The 15,367-nt window shown below is 44.1% G+C and overlaps 1 protein-coding gene across 2 annotated transcripts in view; it reads right to left on the bottom strand.

The window, feature by feature from the left end:
- Nucleotides 1-13,300, bottom strand: part of rrn3 (RRN3 homolog, RNA polymerase I transcription factor) — a 42,157-nt gene extending 28,857 nt beyond the window's left edge. Inside the window, exons 1-6 of one of the 2 annotated variants that reach the window (XM_078559125.1) lie at nt 13,123-13,300; nt 9,693-9,798; nt 9,540-9,596; nt 5,259-5,348; nt 4,918-5,047; nt 2,975-3,034 (exon numbers count right to left, since the gene is read on the bottom strand). In XM_078559125.1, the coding sequence (XP_078415251.1) occupies nt 2,975-3,034; nt 4,918-5,047; nt 5,259-5,348; nt 9,540-9,596; nt 9,693-9,785 (430 nt within the window). In that variant the 5' untranslated portion in view covers nt 9,786-9,798; nt 13,123-13,300. The remainder of the gene's footprint in view (nt 1-2,974; nt 3,035-4,917; nt 5,048-5,258; nt 5,349-9,539; nt 9,597-9,692; nt 9,799-13,122) is intronic. The other variant, XM_078559126.1, reaches the window with a different exon arrangement.
- Nucleotides 13,301-15,367: the final 2,067 nt, after the last annotated feature.

Raw genomic sequence — 15,367 nt, 5'->3', positions numbered from 1 at the left:
ATTTTAAATCTGACCTACAGAAGACTTTAAAAAAAAAATACAATTCTGTAATCTTTGATCTCAAGCTTACAAGCTGAAAGTCCATATTACTGTGCAAGGCACTGAAAGTACATTTGATTAGGAACTATTATTCCAAGGCCGTTTATCCAACCACTTATTATAATCAGTTAACAGGGTCAAAGATCACTTAAGCAACTCTCCAAGGCTCCTTCAACAGCACCTTCCAAATCCATGACCTCTACCACCTAGAAGGAAAGGGCAGCAGATGCATGGGAACATCAACACCTGCAAGCTCCCCTCCAAGCCACACACCATTCTGACGTGGTTTTGCTGTTCCTTTACTGTTGTGTATCAAAATCCTGGAACTCCCTCCCTAACAGCACTGTAACTCTTGTAGAGTTAAAACAATTAACTAAATTAACAATAACAAGGGAGAAATCAAGCACAGCCCCTAAGTCAGGTCAGCTATAAAATCAAGGAAAAACTTTAAAGGAACATCAAACCAAGATGTGATTAAAGGGGTCAACAAAACACCCCAGTCCCCGCGGTGCCCACCGGGCACGGAAGGCCTCGATGGTGCCAGCAGACACCGCGTGCTCCCTTTCCAGGGACACCCGGCCGCGAACGTAGCCGCGGAAGAGGGACAAACAATCGGGCGGGACTCCCCCCTCGATCGCCCGCTGCCTGGACTTGTTAATGACCAACCTGGCCAGGCCCAGGAGCAGGTTCACGAGGAGGTCCTCCTCCTTCCCGACCCCCTTCCACACCGGGTGATGGACTGCAGCAGTTCAAGACAACAACTCTCAACTCCCTCCCTAACAGCACTGTGGGTATATGTACACCACGTGGACTGCAGCAGTTCAAGACAGCAACGCCTTCTCAAGGGCAATTAGGGATAGGCAATAAATGCTGGTCTAGCCAGCAACACCCACATCTCATGAACAAATAAATAATTTTTTTTTAAATGTTTCATTATTCAGGCATATATTAAAAGGTGACTAAGAGAGACAAGAGGGCCTAGAAAAGTGAATACCTTCAGACACAAAAGCTACAGTACCAAAAGAATTCCATAAGAGAAGAGATGAGAACCATAAAGGATGCTAACAGGACTGGAGAGAGGATGAGCATAAAGTAGTTAAAACAGTAAACAGAATGTGGTGAATCGTGTCAAAATAGATTTAAAGGTTTCAGTAGTTTTGATGCTTTGCATCAAATTATAGAATAAGTAGAAAATAAATCACAATCAAAATAGTAAAGTAAAAAGTCGCACACCTAAACTCCTCTTATAAGGTCAATCCTGCATGTCACAGGGAGGTACTGAAACCCTGGAGAGTGATGAGCATAACCACAAGAATAATTCCATCAAAATATTTGCATTATAAGGAAAAACTACAGAAACTTGGGCTTTTCAATATGCAACAATGAGTTATATGCACTTTTTATAAAGTGGCCTAAGATTAAAAATAGTATCTAGAACACTACTTCAAACCAAACTATGGGGGTAGAAGAAGAGGAGATTCAAACTCCTGTAAATAAAATTTAGGACTGATGGCAGAATACTGTTCACACACAAAGAGCAATCAACACATGGTGTAGACTTCTGAAAAAGGTACTAGAAATGAAAAACATGAAATCATTTAAGTTGAATGCTGGTGATGCAGGGGTTGCAAGTACTTTGTAAATAGGACAGGGTCAAATGGTATTCCTCAACTGCATCTATCTTGCAACTTCTCATCACAAAAACAAGTTCTATAGCGCAGCTTTAAGGGATTCCTCGGCAGTCTTCCTTTCTATGTGAATTTAAGTGGCCATATGAAAAAAGTCGCAGGAAATCTTTCCTACACTCATGTGTCAGCTTTTGAAGGTAGCAAATTAGGCTCCCATTTTGTACCAAACTTCCCACATTTCCTATTTTTCATTTTATGCAGAGGATATTGTTTATAAAATCAGGCTCTGCGGTTCAATATGTTTGGATTGGTCTTTTGATGTAGAAGTCATCCAGTCTTTTCAAAAACTACCAGAGAAATGACAAAATAAAAATATTGCACATGCAGAAAATGCTCAGCAGATGTGGCAGCATCATCAATACAGAAACAGACTTATTATCGACCTGAAATGTTGAGCTGAATTTTAGTTCTAGGGTCTCAATCCTGACATCAGACTCAATTCCAGCGGGAACTAAGTGACCATTGTGGGAGCTTGCAGGAGATTTTCGGAGGCAGCTAATTAAGATGCCATCTCCAGGAGCACTGTCCATTTCAGACGATGGGCAGTCTCAGGGCCAGTGAGAGTGCCTGAGGTTCTGGGCAGCCAGCAGCCCCACTGGGAGAAATGTGCTTTTGGTGGGGGACCTCATTACAAAATTTGCAAATGGTACAAAATATACTGTCAAAGTTGTTAAGCAAGGCAGTCAAGGGCTATGGAGGAAAATGGAGCTAAGACCACAACCAGATCAGCCATGATCTTATTGAAAAGTGGGGCAGACTCGAAGGGCCAAATGGCCTACTCCTACATTCCTATGGCACAGCTGCCAAGACATCATTGCAGAGGGGGAACCACTACCCAAGACAGCTTGCGCTTGTGGTTGGCGCATCTGGGCTGCTTTGCAGGATGTGCCTCCGGGTGAAGCCCTCCACCTCCCACCACCCCAAAACAACCTGCCACCAAGCCGCCGCCAGTGTGCCACCCACAGGCTTCAGCCACATTGGAGGGCCTGTCCCCTGTCTGGAAAATACAGATGGCATGTGAAGAGTGCCTCAACTGGCATTTTGATTTGGCATGTTTGGCTACCTGCCAGCAGCAGGCAGGTAGCCATCTCCCCTGCCGATGTGAAATGTAGTGATTTGTGTCTTCAGTGTTGAAGGAACAGTATTTAGGGAACAGTATTTAGGGATATTTCAGAGGATTGACATCTTCAATGTCCAGATTACGGCAAATGTCAGTATGCTTATCCTTACAAATAGAAATGACTTACTTTCATCTTCATCTTCAGAATCCGAAATATCCACACCATTTTCTTGGATAACAATTCTCCCTGTATGAAATAGATATACATAGATTAATATCATAAAAGAGGTGAATAGACTTGGAGGTTAGTTTACTAAAGGCTACAGAAAGATCCTGTTCAAAAGCTTCACTAACTCTCAATATCTCCTGTAAACAAAGCTGGTTAAGCCACACCTGGAATTTTATGTACAGTTCTGGTCACCACATTATAGGAAGGACATAATTGCTCTGGAGAAATTGCAGAGGACATTTACAAAAATGTTGCCAGGGCTGGAAAATCGCAGCCATAAAGGAGAGATTGGATAGGCTAGGGTTGTTTCCCTTAGAACAGAAGAGGCTAAAGGCTGACCTAATTGAGGTGTACAAAATTATGAAGGGTCTAGATAGGGTAGACAGGAAAAACTTGTTTCCCCTAGCTGAGGGGTCAATACCAGGGGGCATAGATTTACGGTGATTGGTAGAGGGATTAGAGGGGACATGAGGAAAAAATTTTTCACCACAGGGCGATGAGCTTCTGGAATTCACTGCCTAAGTTGGTGGTTGGAGCTGAAACGCTCAACTCATTTAAAAAGGATCTGCATCTGAAGTACTGTAACCTGCAAGGCTACAGACCGGGTGCTGTTAAGTGGGATTAAAATGAGCGGCTAGTTTCTTTTTTCTCTTTTTGGTTGGCGTAAACATGATGGGCTGAATGGCCTCTTTTTGCACCGTAATTTCTCTATGGTTACCCTCTCCCCATGATGCCTGCTTTTTAATGCATTCTATCCAATCTAGTATAATCGTCAGTCTCTCACATCTACCACATGACAACTTTCTTTCCACAAACTCTCCTACGATGTGAGCATCAGCATATTCCTCTAATGTTGCTCTCCCCCATCTTTTATCTTTCCATTTCTCTTTTTGCATCTGACAGAAAGCTCATACATGGTGAATGAAAGAATTTTACTTATTCTTTCATGGGATGTGGGCATCGCTGGCAAGGCCAGCAATTGTTGCCCATTCCTAATCGGTTTTATTAATCGGTAAATTAAATAAATTTATTAATTTATAATCGGTCACCTTTAACTGGTGACTTGCTCGGCTGTTTCAGGGGGCAATTAAGAGTCAACCACACTGCTGTGGTTCTGGAGTCACATGTACGCCAGACCTGGTAAGGATGGCAGATTTCCTTCCCTCAAGGATGTTAGTGGACCAGATGTTTTTTTTTTACAACAATGATGATAGTTTCATGGTCACTGTTACTGGCTAGCTTTTTAATTCCAGATTTTATTAACTGATTTTAAATTCCACCAGCTGCCTTGGTGGGATTTGAACCCCAGAGCACTGGCTTGGACCTCTGGGTTACTAGTCCAGTGACATTACCACTACATCACAGTATAATTGATATTTAATTCTACAGGTAGAAAGTATTAACATCACGTGGCCAATGCCTGCTGCTCCTCCAAATATGCTAATCCAGTGCACTGTGCAATCAACAAGTGTTTAGGACATTAACGCTCTTTTAGAACATGGTTGATTCCTGTTCCCATTGCCTCCTAATTTAAGCAATGCTGAGCAGCAGTTGGAGCACTCCACGCTGCAGGGATCTGCACACTAGCTTTTCACAGTGCCAGCTACATGAAACACTGACAGATCATCTGCATTCTCAGCAGGAGAACCTGATTTACAAAGAGTAAACTTACAATAAAAACTATTCCAGCTTGTTGACTACCACTGCTTACAAAAACAAGTCTACTAAAACACACACCTGACAATCCTGCTCTGCACCGAAAAGCATGCAGCTGAAAGGCCTGTCCCTGATTAACAACTTGAACCAAAACACATTCCCCCTCTCCTTCAGAGTTAAGGGACAAAGGACTATTCAGTCCCAAAATGTATTAGAAAATAGAAAAAAAAGCAACATCTTCTTACCTGGTACAAAATTGGAGACCAGCATTCTAAGGCAAGGCCTCAGGTACACTGTCTGTGCTGACACTAGGTTGCTTAAGAAGGCCAAGTATTCCTCCACCACCATAAGACTGCGACACAACCATGGCAGCTTCTGAAATATTTTTCAAAAATCTGATGAAATCCTTCAGTTGTTTTCAAATGTTTCTTACTTAACAGTTGTATCTTGCCATTGGGTAATATTAAAATGCCAGATTAGAAAAACAAAACCTTGATAAGAGCTATTCAACAATGAAATACAGCATTTCTGTCCAAATTCCACAAGCGCAAAAAGGAGTTGTGAAAGAACATCTGAAGAAACTAACCAGTATTTTGCTAACGAGATGTTCAAAGTCCTTGGTTAATTGTGCTACAGCGCCACGAAATTCCTGAAGCCAGTTGATTATTTGAGCATCCTGAGGAAAGAAAAACAATAAGCATTTTATATCAACTTCAAAATTTAAGTGCAATGTTCTACTTTGCTTATTAATCAGTTAATCTAAATTCTATTAGCACACCATGATAGGTTCATGCAATTTAAAAAAAGGATTTATATTTATTTAGAACCTTATGACATCCTTAGAATATCCCAGGAAGTGCTTTATAACCAAAGAATTGCTTTTAAGTGCTGTTGCTATTAATAGGTAAATGTCACAGCCAATATGCACAGCAAATCTCTCAGACTCACTCAGACATTTACAGCACAGAGGGAGGCCATATCGTGACCATGCCAGTCAACAGAGGTCTGACTACACTATTCCATTTTCCAGCGTTTGGCCCGTAGCCCTGGGGGCTATGGCAGCGCAAGTGAATATCTAAATGCTTCTTAAATATTACGAGCGTTTCTGACTCAACCACCCTTTCAGGCAGTGGGTTCCAGATTCACACCACCTCTCTGGGTGAAAAAATTTCTCAACTCCCCTCTTAGCCTTCTACCTCTTACCTTAAACCTATGTCCCCTGGTCATTGACCCCTCTACTAATGAAAAAAGTGCCTTCCTATCCACCCTATCTATGCCTCTCATAATCTTATACACCTCTATCAGGTCACCTCTTAACCTTCGCTGCTCCAAGGAAAACAACCTCAGCTAATGCAATCTTTCCTCAAAGCTCAGACCTTCCAGCCCAGGCAGCATCCTGGTAAATCTCCTCTGCACCCTCTCCAATGCAATCACATCCTTCCTATGTGTTGACCAGAACTGCACACAGTACTCCAGTTGTGGCCTAACCAACATTTTATACAGTTCCAACATAACATCCCTGCTCTTGTATTCTATGCCTCAACAAATAAAGGCAAATATCCCGTGTGCCTTCTTAACCACCTTATCTACCTGCCCTACCTTCAAGGATCTGTGGTTATGCACACCAAGGTCCCTCTGATCTTCAGTACTTTCCAGGGTCCTACCATTCATAGTGTAATCCCTTGTCTTGTTAGCCCTCCCCAAGTGCATTACCTCACACTTTTCCAGGTTGAATTCCATTTGCCACTCCTCTGCTCACCAGACAAGTCCATTGATATCCTTCTGCAGTTTACGGCTATCCTCCTCGCTATTTACCACCCTACCAATTTTTGTGTCATCCGCGAACTTCTTGATCATACCCCTACATTTAAGTCCAAATCACTTACATACACCACAAACAGCAAGGGCCCCAGCACCGAGCCCTGCGGAACCCCACTGGAAACAGACTTCCAGTCACAGAAACCTCCCTCTACCATCACCCTCTGCTTCCTGCCTCTGTCAATTTTGGATCCAACTTGCCACTTTGCCTTGGATCCCATGGGCTCTTACTTTCTTGAACAGTCTGTCTTGAGGGACTTTACCAAAAGCCTTGCTGAAGTCCATGTGGACCACATCAAATGCATTACCCTCATCAACACCCCTTGTTACCTCCTCAAAAAATTTAATCAAATTTGTCAAACACAACCTTCCCTTAACAAATCCCTGTTTAATCCATGTCTCTCCAAGTGCAGATATATTCTGTCCTTCAAAATTCTTTCTAGTAGCTTCCCCATCACCGAGGTTAGACTGATTGGCCTGTAATTTCCTGGTCTATCCCCTCTTCCCTTTTTAAATAATGGGACAACGTTAGCAGTCTTCTGGCACCTCACCTGTGGCCTGGGGATTTGAAAATTACTGCCAGGGCCCTTGATATCTCTTCCCTTGCCACCCCCAATAGCCTGGGATACATCTCATCCGGGCCTGCGGATTTATCCACATTTAAGGCTGTTAAACCGCTAGTACCTTCTCTCTCATAAATAAAACGATCAACTAATCTGCTTGTTGATAGTATTGGTCGAGGCAGGAAAATTGGCCAGGACACCAGCAGAATTCTCTGCTCTTCTTCAAACAATGCCAAAGAATCTTACATGCCCATCTGAACCATCAGAGCAAGCAGATGGGGCCACAGTTTAACAGCTTATCACAAAAACTTCAATAAATACATTCTTAATCCATTCGAGAACAAAAAGACAGACAAATTTGCATTTATACAGTGCCCTTCAGAATCTCAGGGCATTCCTAAGCACTTTGCAACCAATGAGGTGCTTATTGAAGTGTAGTCAATGCTTAATGTAGGAAATGCAGTAGCTAGTTTTCACACAGCAAGCATTTCAATAAACAGCATTGTCATAAAATTTAGATAATCTGTTTTCTGTGATGTTGATCGAGGGATAAATATTGGTCAGAGCACAAGGATAACTCCCCTGCTCTCCTTCGAAATAGTGTCTTGGGATCTTTTACGTCCACCTTAGACAGCAGGGAGGGCCGCGGTTTAACGTTTCATCCAAAAGGTGACACCTCTGACAGTGCAGCACTCCCTCAGTAGTGCACAAGTTTCTGGAGTTGGATTAAAATCCACAAATTTATGATTCAAAGGTGAGTGTGCTCCCAATTGAGCAACAGTGCCAAAAAAGACATAAGCAGCCCAATATAGCTACCTGTCTGAACAAAAACACTGTACTGTACAATATATTTACAGAAGGAAATAGAATCACAGTTAAATGATAAAAAAAAGGTTTCTATCCATGGGTTTGAATGGCATTTTTGACCAGATTTTCGTCAAAAGGCTAAATGGCTATTAATTTTAATTAACCATGTTCACGATAGATGTCATGTTAAATCTCATTTCTTGCATTTATTATAAAATGCTGTTTTACATCTGGAGCCAGTAATTGGCTCAGTGAGAATCACCCCAGTATATAATCTCACTTACAGGCTATGAAGAACTTTTAAAAAGTCTGTCTGGGAAGTGTCGGAAGGATTAACAGGCTGATTATCAACCTGTTGAACCACATCATGAACATCCTTCCATGGCCAAGTCCTGGTTTAGGAATTGAACCCAGAGCTTCTGGCTCAAAGGCAGGGGTGCTACCCACTGAGCCACAAGACTTTTAGGAAGTCTGAATCATCTTCCCATTCCTAAACAGATTAACACTGCTCTGCAGCAGAACTCAAAATCAACATTTCATATTTAACTACTGGTTAAATCATCATCACCATTAAAACAAATCCTGCTGCCCAAATTAAGGTGGGTGAGGAGTGAACTGCATCAGAAAATTGTGGACCTGTTCCTTGTACGTCTGCTGCCATATTCATATCATTTTTTTCTAATTCTTTCATGGGATGTGGGCATCACTGGCAGGGCCAGCATTTATTGCCCATCCCTAATGGTTTTCGAGAATGAATGAAAGTCACTGTAGTCCTGGAGGACCATAGGCTGCTCTCGGTGGCGAGTTCAGCCTGAGGGTCACTGCGCCTCAGGCTAGGGGCGATGTTGAGAAGGCAGGGACTTCATGGGTGGCCTCAGCCGTTATGGGAATTGAACCCACGCCGTTGGTGTCACTCTGCATCACAAGCCAGCTGCCCAGCCAACTGAGGAAGCAGTGGCTTGCTCAGCCATTTCAGTTAAGAGTAAAATACATTGCTGTGGGTCTGGAGTCACATACAGGCCAGATCAGGTGAGGATGGAAGGTTTCCCTCCCTAAAAGACATTAGATATATGCATTATAATATATTACATTATATTAGATATATTATATATTTAATTTAGGTGCATGATATTGTCACTTAGAAGTTAGGACAGAAGGTCCTTGGGAGTATGGCAATACTTGCACAGCGATGCAGTGTGCACGCCGATATTTTTCCCCAGAAAGAAAAGTCTGAAAATATCAGTTTTGCATCAACAGTGAGTCGATGTTGTTGCACTGGGGCTGACTAAAGTTAGACTGAAACAGTTTAAAATTTATTTCCGCTAACAGTAGGGCAAATACACTTATTGTAAACTCGCACTCCAAAAGTAGCATCAGTGCTAAACTCAAGTTTAAACTCCACTTTGTTCCAGAGCCAGATTAGGTTTGGATTCTAGATTTAAAGTACAACTTTAATCCAACACTAGTGCAAATGCCCCTCACATCCCACTGATCTGATAATGGTTCATACAGATCCCGCAGCTAAAGGATGAGCCCCACCAGATTCCCAAAATTAAAAATGCTACATTATTAAGCCATCCAGACTTTTGAGATCAAATGTGAATTGTTAGAATTGTAAAGTTTCAAATGTATATCAGTAAAATGTTACATTGACTAAAATAACACAATTTGATGATTACCTTTATCTCCGGATCAGCCAGTTGTGTCATCAGCAAATCATAATCAACAGTATCCCCCTAAGGAAAAATGCATCTTTTGAATCAAATGTACAGAGGAGAGAAAATTTCATGCATATTTCTGGAAAGATAATTAATTGGTAGAATTTATTTTACCTGTTTATACTTCTTTAAGGTTTCTGTAACAGTTCCACCAAATCGGACAGCTTTCCTTGGTGGGGAACTGAGAAATTCACTTTCTCCCAACATTGTCAATGGAAACCTTCAGGAAATTAGAAACAGTAATTTGTATATTGTAAACATTTCCCTCTGTGCTCCTTTCAAATCATGAGTCATCACACCCTCCTCAAAAAAATCCAACCTTGATCCTTCTATCCTTGCAAACAGAGCAATATCTTGAATCACCTCGTCCTTTCAAAGCCCTTGAACATGTCACCTCCCAAATCTGTGATTTCCTTTCGTTCATCTTCTCGTTTGTACCTCTGCAATCAGGTATTCAACTGCTGCCACAAGTCTGAAACAGCTCTGAGCAAAGTCACAAATTTCATATTGTGACTGTGACAGAGATGGACTGACCCTCCTCATTCTTCTCAAACTCTTGAGATGGAAGAACACACTATTCTGCTCCAAAACTTCTCTTCCATTGCCCAGCTGAGGGGGACTGGCTTGCCTGCTTCCAGTCCTACCCATGTAGAGTTCTCCTACAATGGTTTCTCTTACTACCGCCTTCATGCTACCATGAATTAACTCCCTTCTATTTCTCATCTACATGCTGGCCCTCAGTCATATTGTATAAAGACATAACTACCAATTCTAAATATAAGGGATGACACAGCACCTCTCTTGACCCCATTATTTTTATGTCATGAATGAGCTGCAATTTCCTCCAATTAAACATTAGGCAGGCTGAAGCCTTTAGCACCCACCAGTAACTCTGTTCCCTTAGCACTGATTGCATTCCCCTCCCAGGTCACTGTGTTAGGATGAACCAGACAGTTCACAACCTCGCCATACAATGTGAACCTGAGTTCATCCATCCATGTCCTCTCCAGGCCCCAGCTCCAAACGTCCAATTCTAGCTTCTTGTGCTTCTACTCCCTACATCCCACCATTGGTGGCCCTGCCTTCAGCCATTTGGGCCTTAAGTTCTAGAATTCAATAATAAACCTCTCTGCTTTTTCACCTCCTTTATGACTCTCCTTAAAACATAGCTTTTTAAGCCAAGCTTTTAGCCTCCCATCCTTCTATCGTCTTCTTTGGTTCAGTGTCAATTTTTGATTATGTTACTGTGAAGTTCATTAACTTATTTCATTTATAAATTAAAGTTGCTGAGATTATAGGCTTTTATTTGTTACAGAGAGGACACAATTCATTTGACACTCCATCTAACAAAACTGAAAATATTCGGTTTCTTCTCCTTCCAGTTGAAAATCGCCATATCTATAAGTAATCACACAACGCAGAGCAAAACTTTTGCAGTCTAATAGTATTACATTTAATTTCAAAGTTAAAGTCAAAGGAATCCCTTGAATTGTCTAAGCACTTTTTAAATCCAAATGCAGTTAAGTTAATACGGACACTGTCCCCTGCTGTACAAAAGATAGGTTTTGATATCCTGACAAATATATGTCGAGGAACCAGACAAATCCACAATTCCCTCGTTTTTCTCGTTACTTTCCAGCATAGATTTAGGGATGAATGGAGCCTGACATGGCTCGCCAAACTGTCTCATATTAACCAGTTCAGATCAAAATTAGTTTAATTTACAAACCCTCAATTAGGTTACCCTCAAGTTTCTTACTGAGTAAATTAACTCTTTCTTGCTAAATCATCCAAGAAAGAAGGCCACAAGTCATAAACGAAACATTAGTTATTATTTACAAATCACAACTTAAATCAAACTAGGACAAAAACATTTAACAAACACATACGGAATCAGAGCTACTGAGCAGTTGAGTAGCAAATATTTAAAGGACAGAGTTTCTTAATACAACAAACAGAAATGATTATACAGGCAATTTAGTGAATCACTGTAAATTTGCACTAATTATAATGGTGACTAGGATATATGGTTATAAAATGCTAAAATTACTTAAAGAGTAAATCCTTAAATAGCAAGTTAACAGCTTTAATCCTGCCAGTCTCCTAAATAGTTCAAGCGTATGTTCGTGATTACACAGCTTCATCCTCATGGTCATCTTCGGTCAATCTCCTTCCTTCCCCCGTTAGCTTCTGAAGCACTGAGTCAATGAAGCCCTTCACAGTACAGTTACCAACCTTACATGAGAGTGACTATATCTGAGCTGGCTTCCTTCTCACCTTTCCCAGTCTGAGACAATCTTAACTCTACCTGTGGTCACATTTAATTTATAACATTTGACAGTGCTCTTAATAGGTACCTTGTACAGGTAGGGATATGATTTACACCAAGGTAAAAAAAAACCAGCAGAAGAATAGAGGAAATTAAAGTTTGCTTCTAATTAGCACAGAAAGGCAGCTACTTCTACCAAAGGAAAATTCTGCTTCTGAGTAAAAACATAAGAAATAGGGGCAGCAGTAGGGCATACAACCCCTGAAGCTCGGTAAGATCACGGCTTATCTTCACCTCAATTCCCTTTTTCCACTCTATCATCATGTCCACCTTCCCCCACCCCATCATAGCACCCTCGCCTTTGACATAGCACCCTCGCCTTTGAATCAGAGGGTTGTGGGTTCATGTCCCACTCCCGGAAACCAAGAACTGTGATTGTACTCGAAAGAGTTGTAATCTGTGACTGTTGATAACTCGAAAGAGTTTCCCCCACCCCATAACAAATCTGACAGGTCTGCACAGTCTATTTGTGACTCCCTGCTGGACCCAAGGCAAAGGGGGAGGGGGGGGTTGGTTTAGCGGTGTTTACCGGGGTGGGGGGGGGATTGGTCAAGCGGTGTTTACCAGGGGGGGTTTAGCGGTGTTTACCGGAGGGGGGTGAGGGGGGTGGTGGGGGGTAGTTTAGCGGTGTTTACCGGGGGGGGGGGGGGGGGGTGTTTATCGGGGAGGGGGGGGTGGTTTATCGGGGAGGGGGGGGTGGTTTATCGGGGAGGGGGGGGTGGTTTATCGGGGAGGGGGGGGGTGTTTATCAGGGAGGGGGGGGTGGTTTATCGGGGAGGGGGGGTGTGATTATCGGGGAGGGGGGATGTCTTTATCGGGGAGGGGGGGGTGTCTTTATCGGGGAGGGGGGGTGTTTATCGGGGAGGGGGGGGTGTTTATCGGGGAGGGGGGTGTTTATCGGGGAGGGGGGGTGTTTATCGGGGAGGGGGGGTGTTTATCGGGGAGGGGGGGTGTTTATCGGGGAGGGGGGGGTGTTTATCGGGAGGGGGGGGTGTTTATCGGGGAGGGGGGGTGTTTATCGGGGAGGGGGGGTGTTTATCGGGGAGGGGGGGTGTTTATCGGGGGGGAGGGGGTGTTTATCGGGGGGGGGGGGGGTGTTTACCGGGTGGGAGGGTGGGTTGGTTGGTTTACCGGGAGGGGTTGGTTTACCGGGGGGGGGGGGGGGGGGTTGGTTTACCGCGGTGGGGGGGGGGGTGCTGGTTTAGCGGTGTTTACCGGGTCGGTCCGTCGACGACCCGTCGCTGATGATCGATCGCGGGAGCTGTCGCCCCTCCGGCCACGGCCACGGCCACCGCCGCCGCCGCCCGTTAACGGTTCCCGCTCCGTCCGCGTGAGCTCCCCAGCGCCGGCGCCATATTGCCGCTCCGGCCCCGGAAACACCAGCGCTTCACCCGGAAGAGCATAACAGAGAGGGGGCGGGGCCGGGGTAAGGCGGGGGGCGAGTGGCCGTTGGTGCCGAACGGACGAGTCGATTCGGCCTCTGAGGATGTGAGAGTTTCTTGTTTCTGTGACAACCCCGGGTTCATGGTCCTGATCCTGATCCTCCCGGTACATCAACTCCCAGAAACTCCTGCAACAGATGAAGCCAAGTGAAAACGCAGTGGCCTTTAATTCATTATTCCTTTGATGGGATGTGGGTGCCAGCATTCATTGCCCATCCCTAATTGCCCTCGAGGGCAGCCAATTACATTGCTGTGGGTCTGGAGTCACTTGTAGGCCAGACCAGGTAAGGATGGCAGATAAAAGCAAAATACTGCGGATGCTGGAAATCTGAAACGAAAACAAAAAGATGCTGGAAGCACCCAGCAGGTCTGACAGCATCTGCGGAGAGAGAAACCCCAGAGTTAACGTTTCGAGTCCCTATGACTCTTCCTTCCCCCTAAAGGGCATCAGGGTTTGACTACAATCGGCGATGGTTCCAGTGTGACCGACTGTCCCATTGTCTGAGTCCACTGGCCCCGTGTCCCAGGCTGCCTGGTGCTGGGGCGCCTGTTCGGGGACCTTAAATTTGGTGCATGTGCATGTGCAGAGCCCCGCTCACCTCTGTCTCGCGCACTCTGACCGCCCTGGCAGCGCAACCACGTCCACCCAAAAAAAAACAGGCAGGGCCTCAGTTTACTGTCTCATCAAAAGACAGCACCTCCGACCAGGGTGACCAACTGTCCCAGATTTTACAGGATCGTCCCATTAATTGAGGTGATTTCCCCGTGTCCCGGGTTGTATGGTGCCAGGAAGCTGTTTTGAATCGTAAATCAGACCTTTAAATTTTCAGTACGCGCAGTTTGCATCTGCCTGTTTGCACTCCTCCTGCCTGCCCGTTCTAACAGGTTTGCCAGCAACCCCTGCCCATTCATACGGTCCTTCATGCCAAAAGTGTCCATTAACTTTTTTTCCTCGGGAGTTAATTACTCTGCCTCCAACAGTGCAGCACTACCTCAGTGTTGCACTGGAATGTAAGCCTGGATATTTTTGTGTTCAAGTTGCTGGAGGGAGATTTGAACCCACAACTGTCCAACTCAGGTGAAAGTGCTACCCACTGAACCACAGCTGATTGCACAGGAGGAGGCCATCATGCACTTAAGCTTCTTTAAAAGAGCTATCCAATTAGCTTTAATCTTTATCCACAGCCCTGCCAATTTTTCATTTTAAACTGTCCAGGACCAACAAAAGGCAATTAAATTCCTTGACTCTTACATGTCTTCTTTCCATGACTGTAAAGTTTTCAAAGGATAATCAATGCAATATTACAGGCTACTTAATACAAGCTTGTGGGCATGGCAAATTAGTGCCCAAATCTCACTCAAGCCGATAACGTTAAATGGTCATAGTACAGTTGGAAACGCTTCACACTGGCACCAAACTTAAGCATAAATTGAGTCTAAAGGCCTGAACTGACTCCAAAGAAGAGTGAGACTCCCTCCCTCAATGAGTTACCACTTACTTCGTATCGGGTCAAATCTTGACAACTGATCAGAGCTGTAATTACAATATATCCCCAATTCTGAAAGATATTTCTGTGACTGTAGACGTGACTCCAGGATGGTATGTTGCCTCACTGGTGCCAGGGTCAAGGATGTCATGGAGCTGCTGCAGGATATTCTTCTAGGGGAGGGTGAGCAACCAGAGGTCATGGTCCACATTGATACCAATCACTTAGGTAGGACAGGGGATGAGGTCCTGAAAGCAGATAGGATGAGGATGGAAATATTTGTGGAGCCTCCTCCTCCATTGAGTTGTTTAAACCACCACCATTCACGACTGGATGTGGCAGGACTGCAGAATTTAGATCTGATCCGTTGGCTGTGGGATCGCTTAGCCCTGTCTATCACTTGTTGCTTATGCTGCTTGGCACGCATGTAGTCCTGTGTTATAGCTTCACCAGGTTGACACCTCAGTTTTAGGTATACCTGGTGCTGCGCCTGGCATGCCCCCCTGCACTCTGCATTGAACCAGGGTTCAT

The sequence above is a fragment of the Cetorhinus maximus genome, chromosome 15 (genome assembly GCF_964194155.1).
Source record: "Cetorhinus maximus chromosome 15, sCetMax3.hap1.1, whole genome shotgun sequence".
Classification (NCBI taxonomy): domain Eukaryota; kingdom Metazoa; phylum Chordata; class Chondrichthyes; order Lamniformes; family Cetorhinidae; genus Cetorhinus; species Cetorhinus maximus.
Note: the sequence above shows the minus strand (reverse complement) of the source record. Positions and strands in the feature narration are given on the sequence as shown.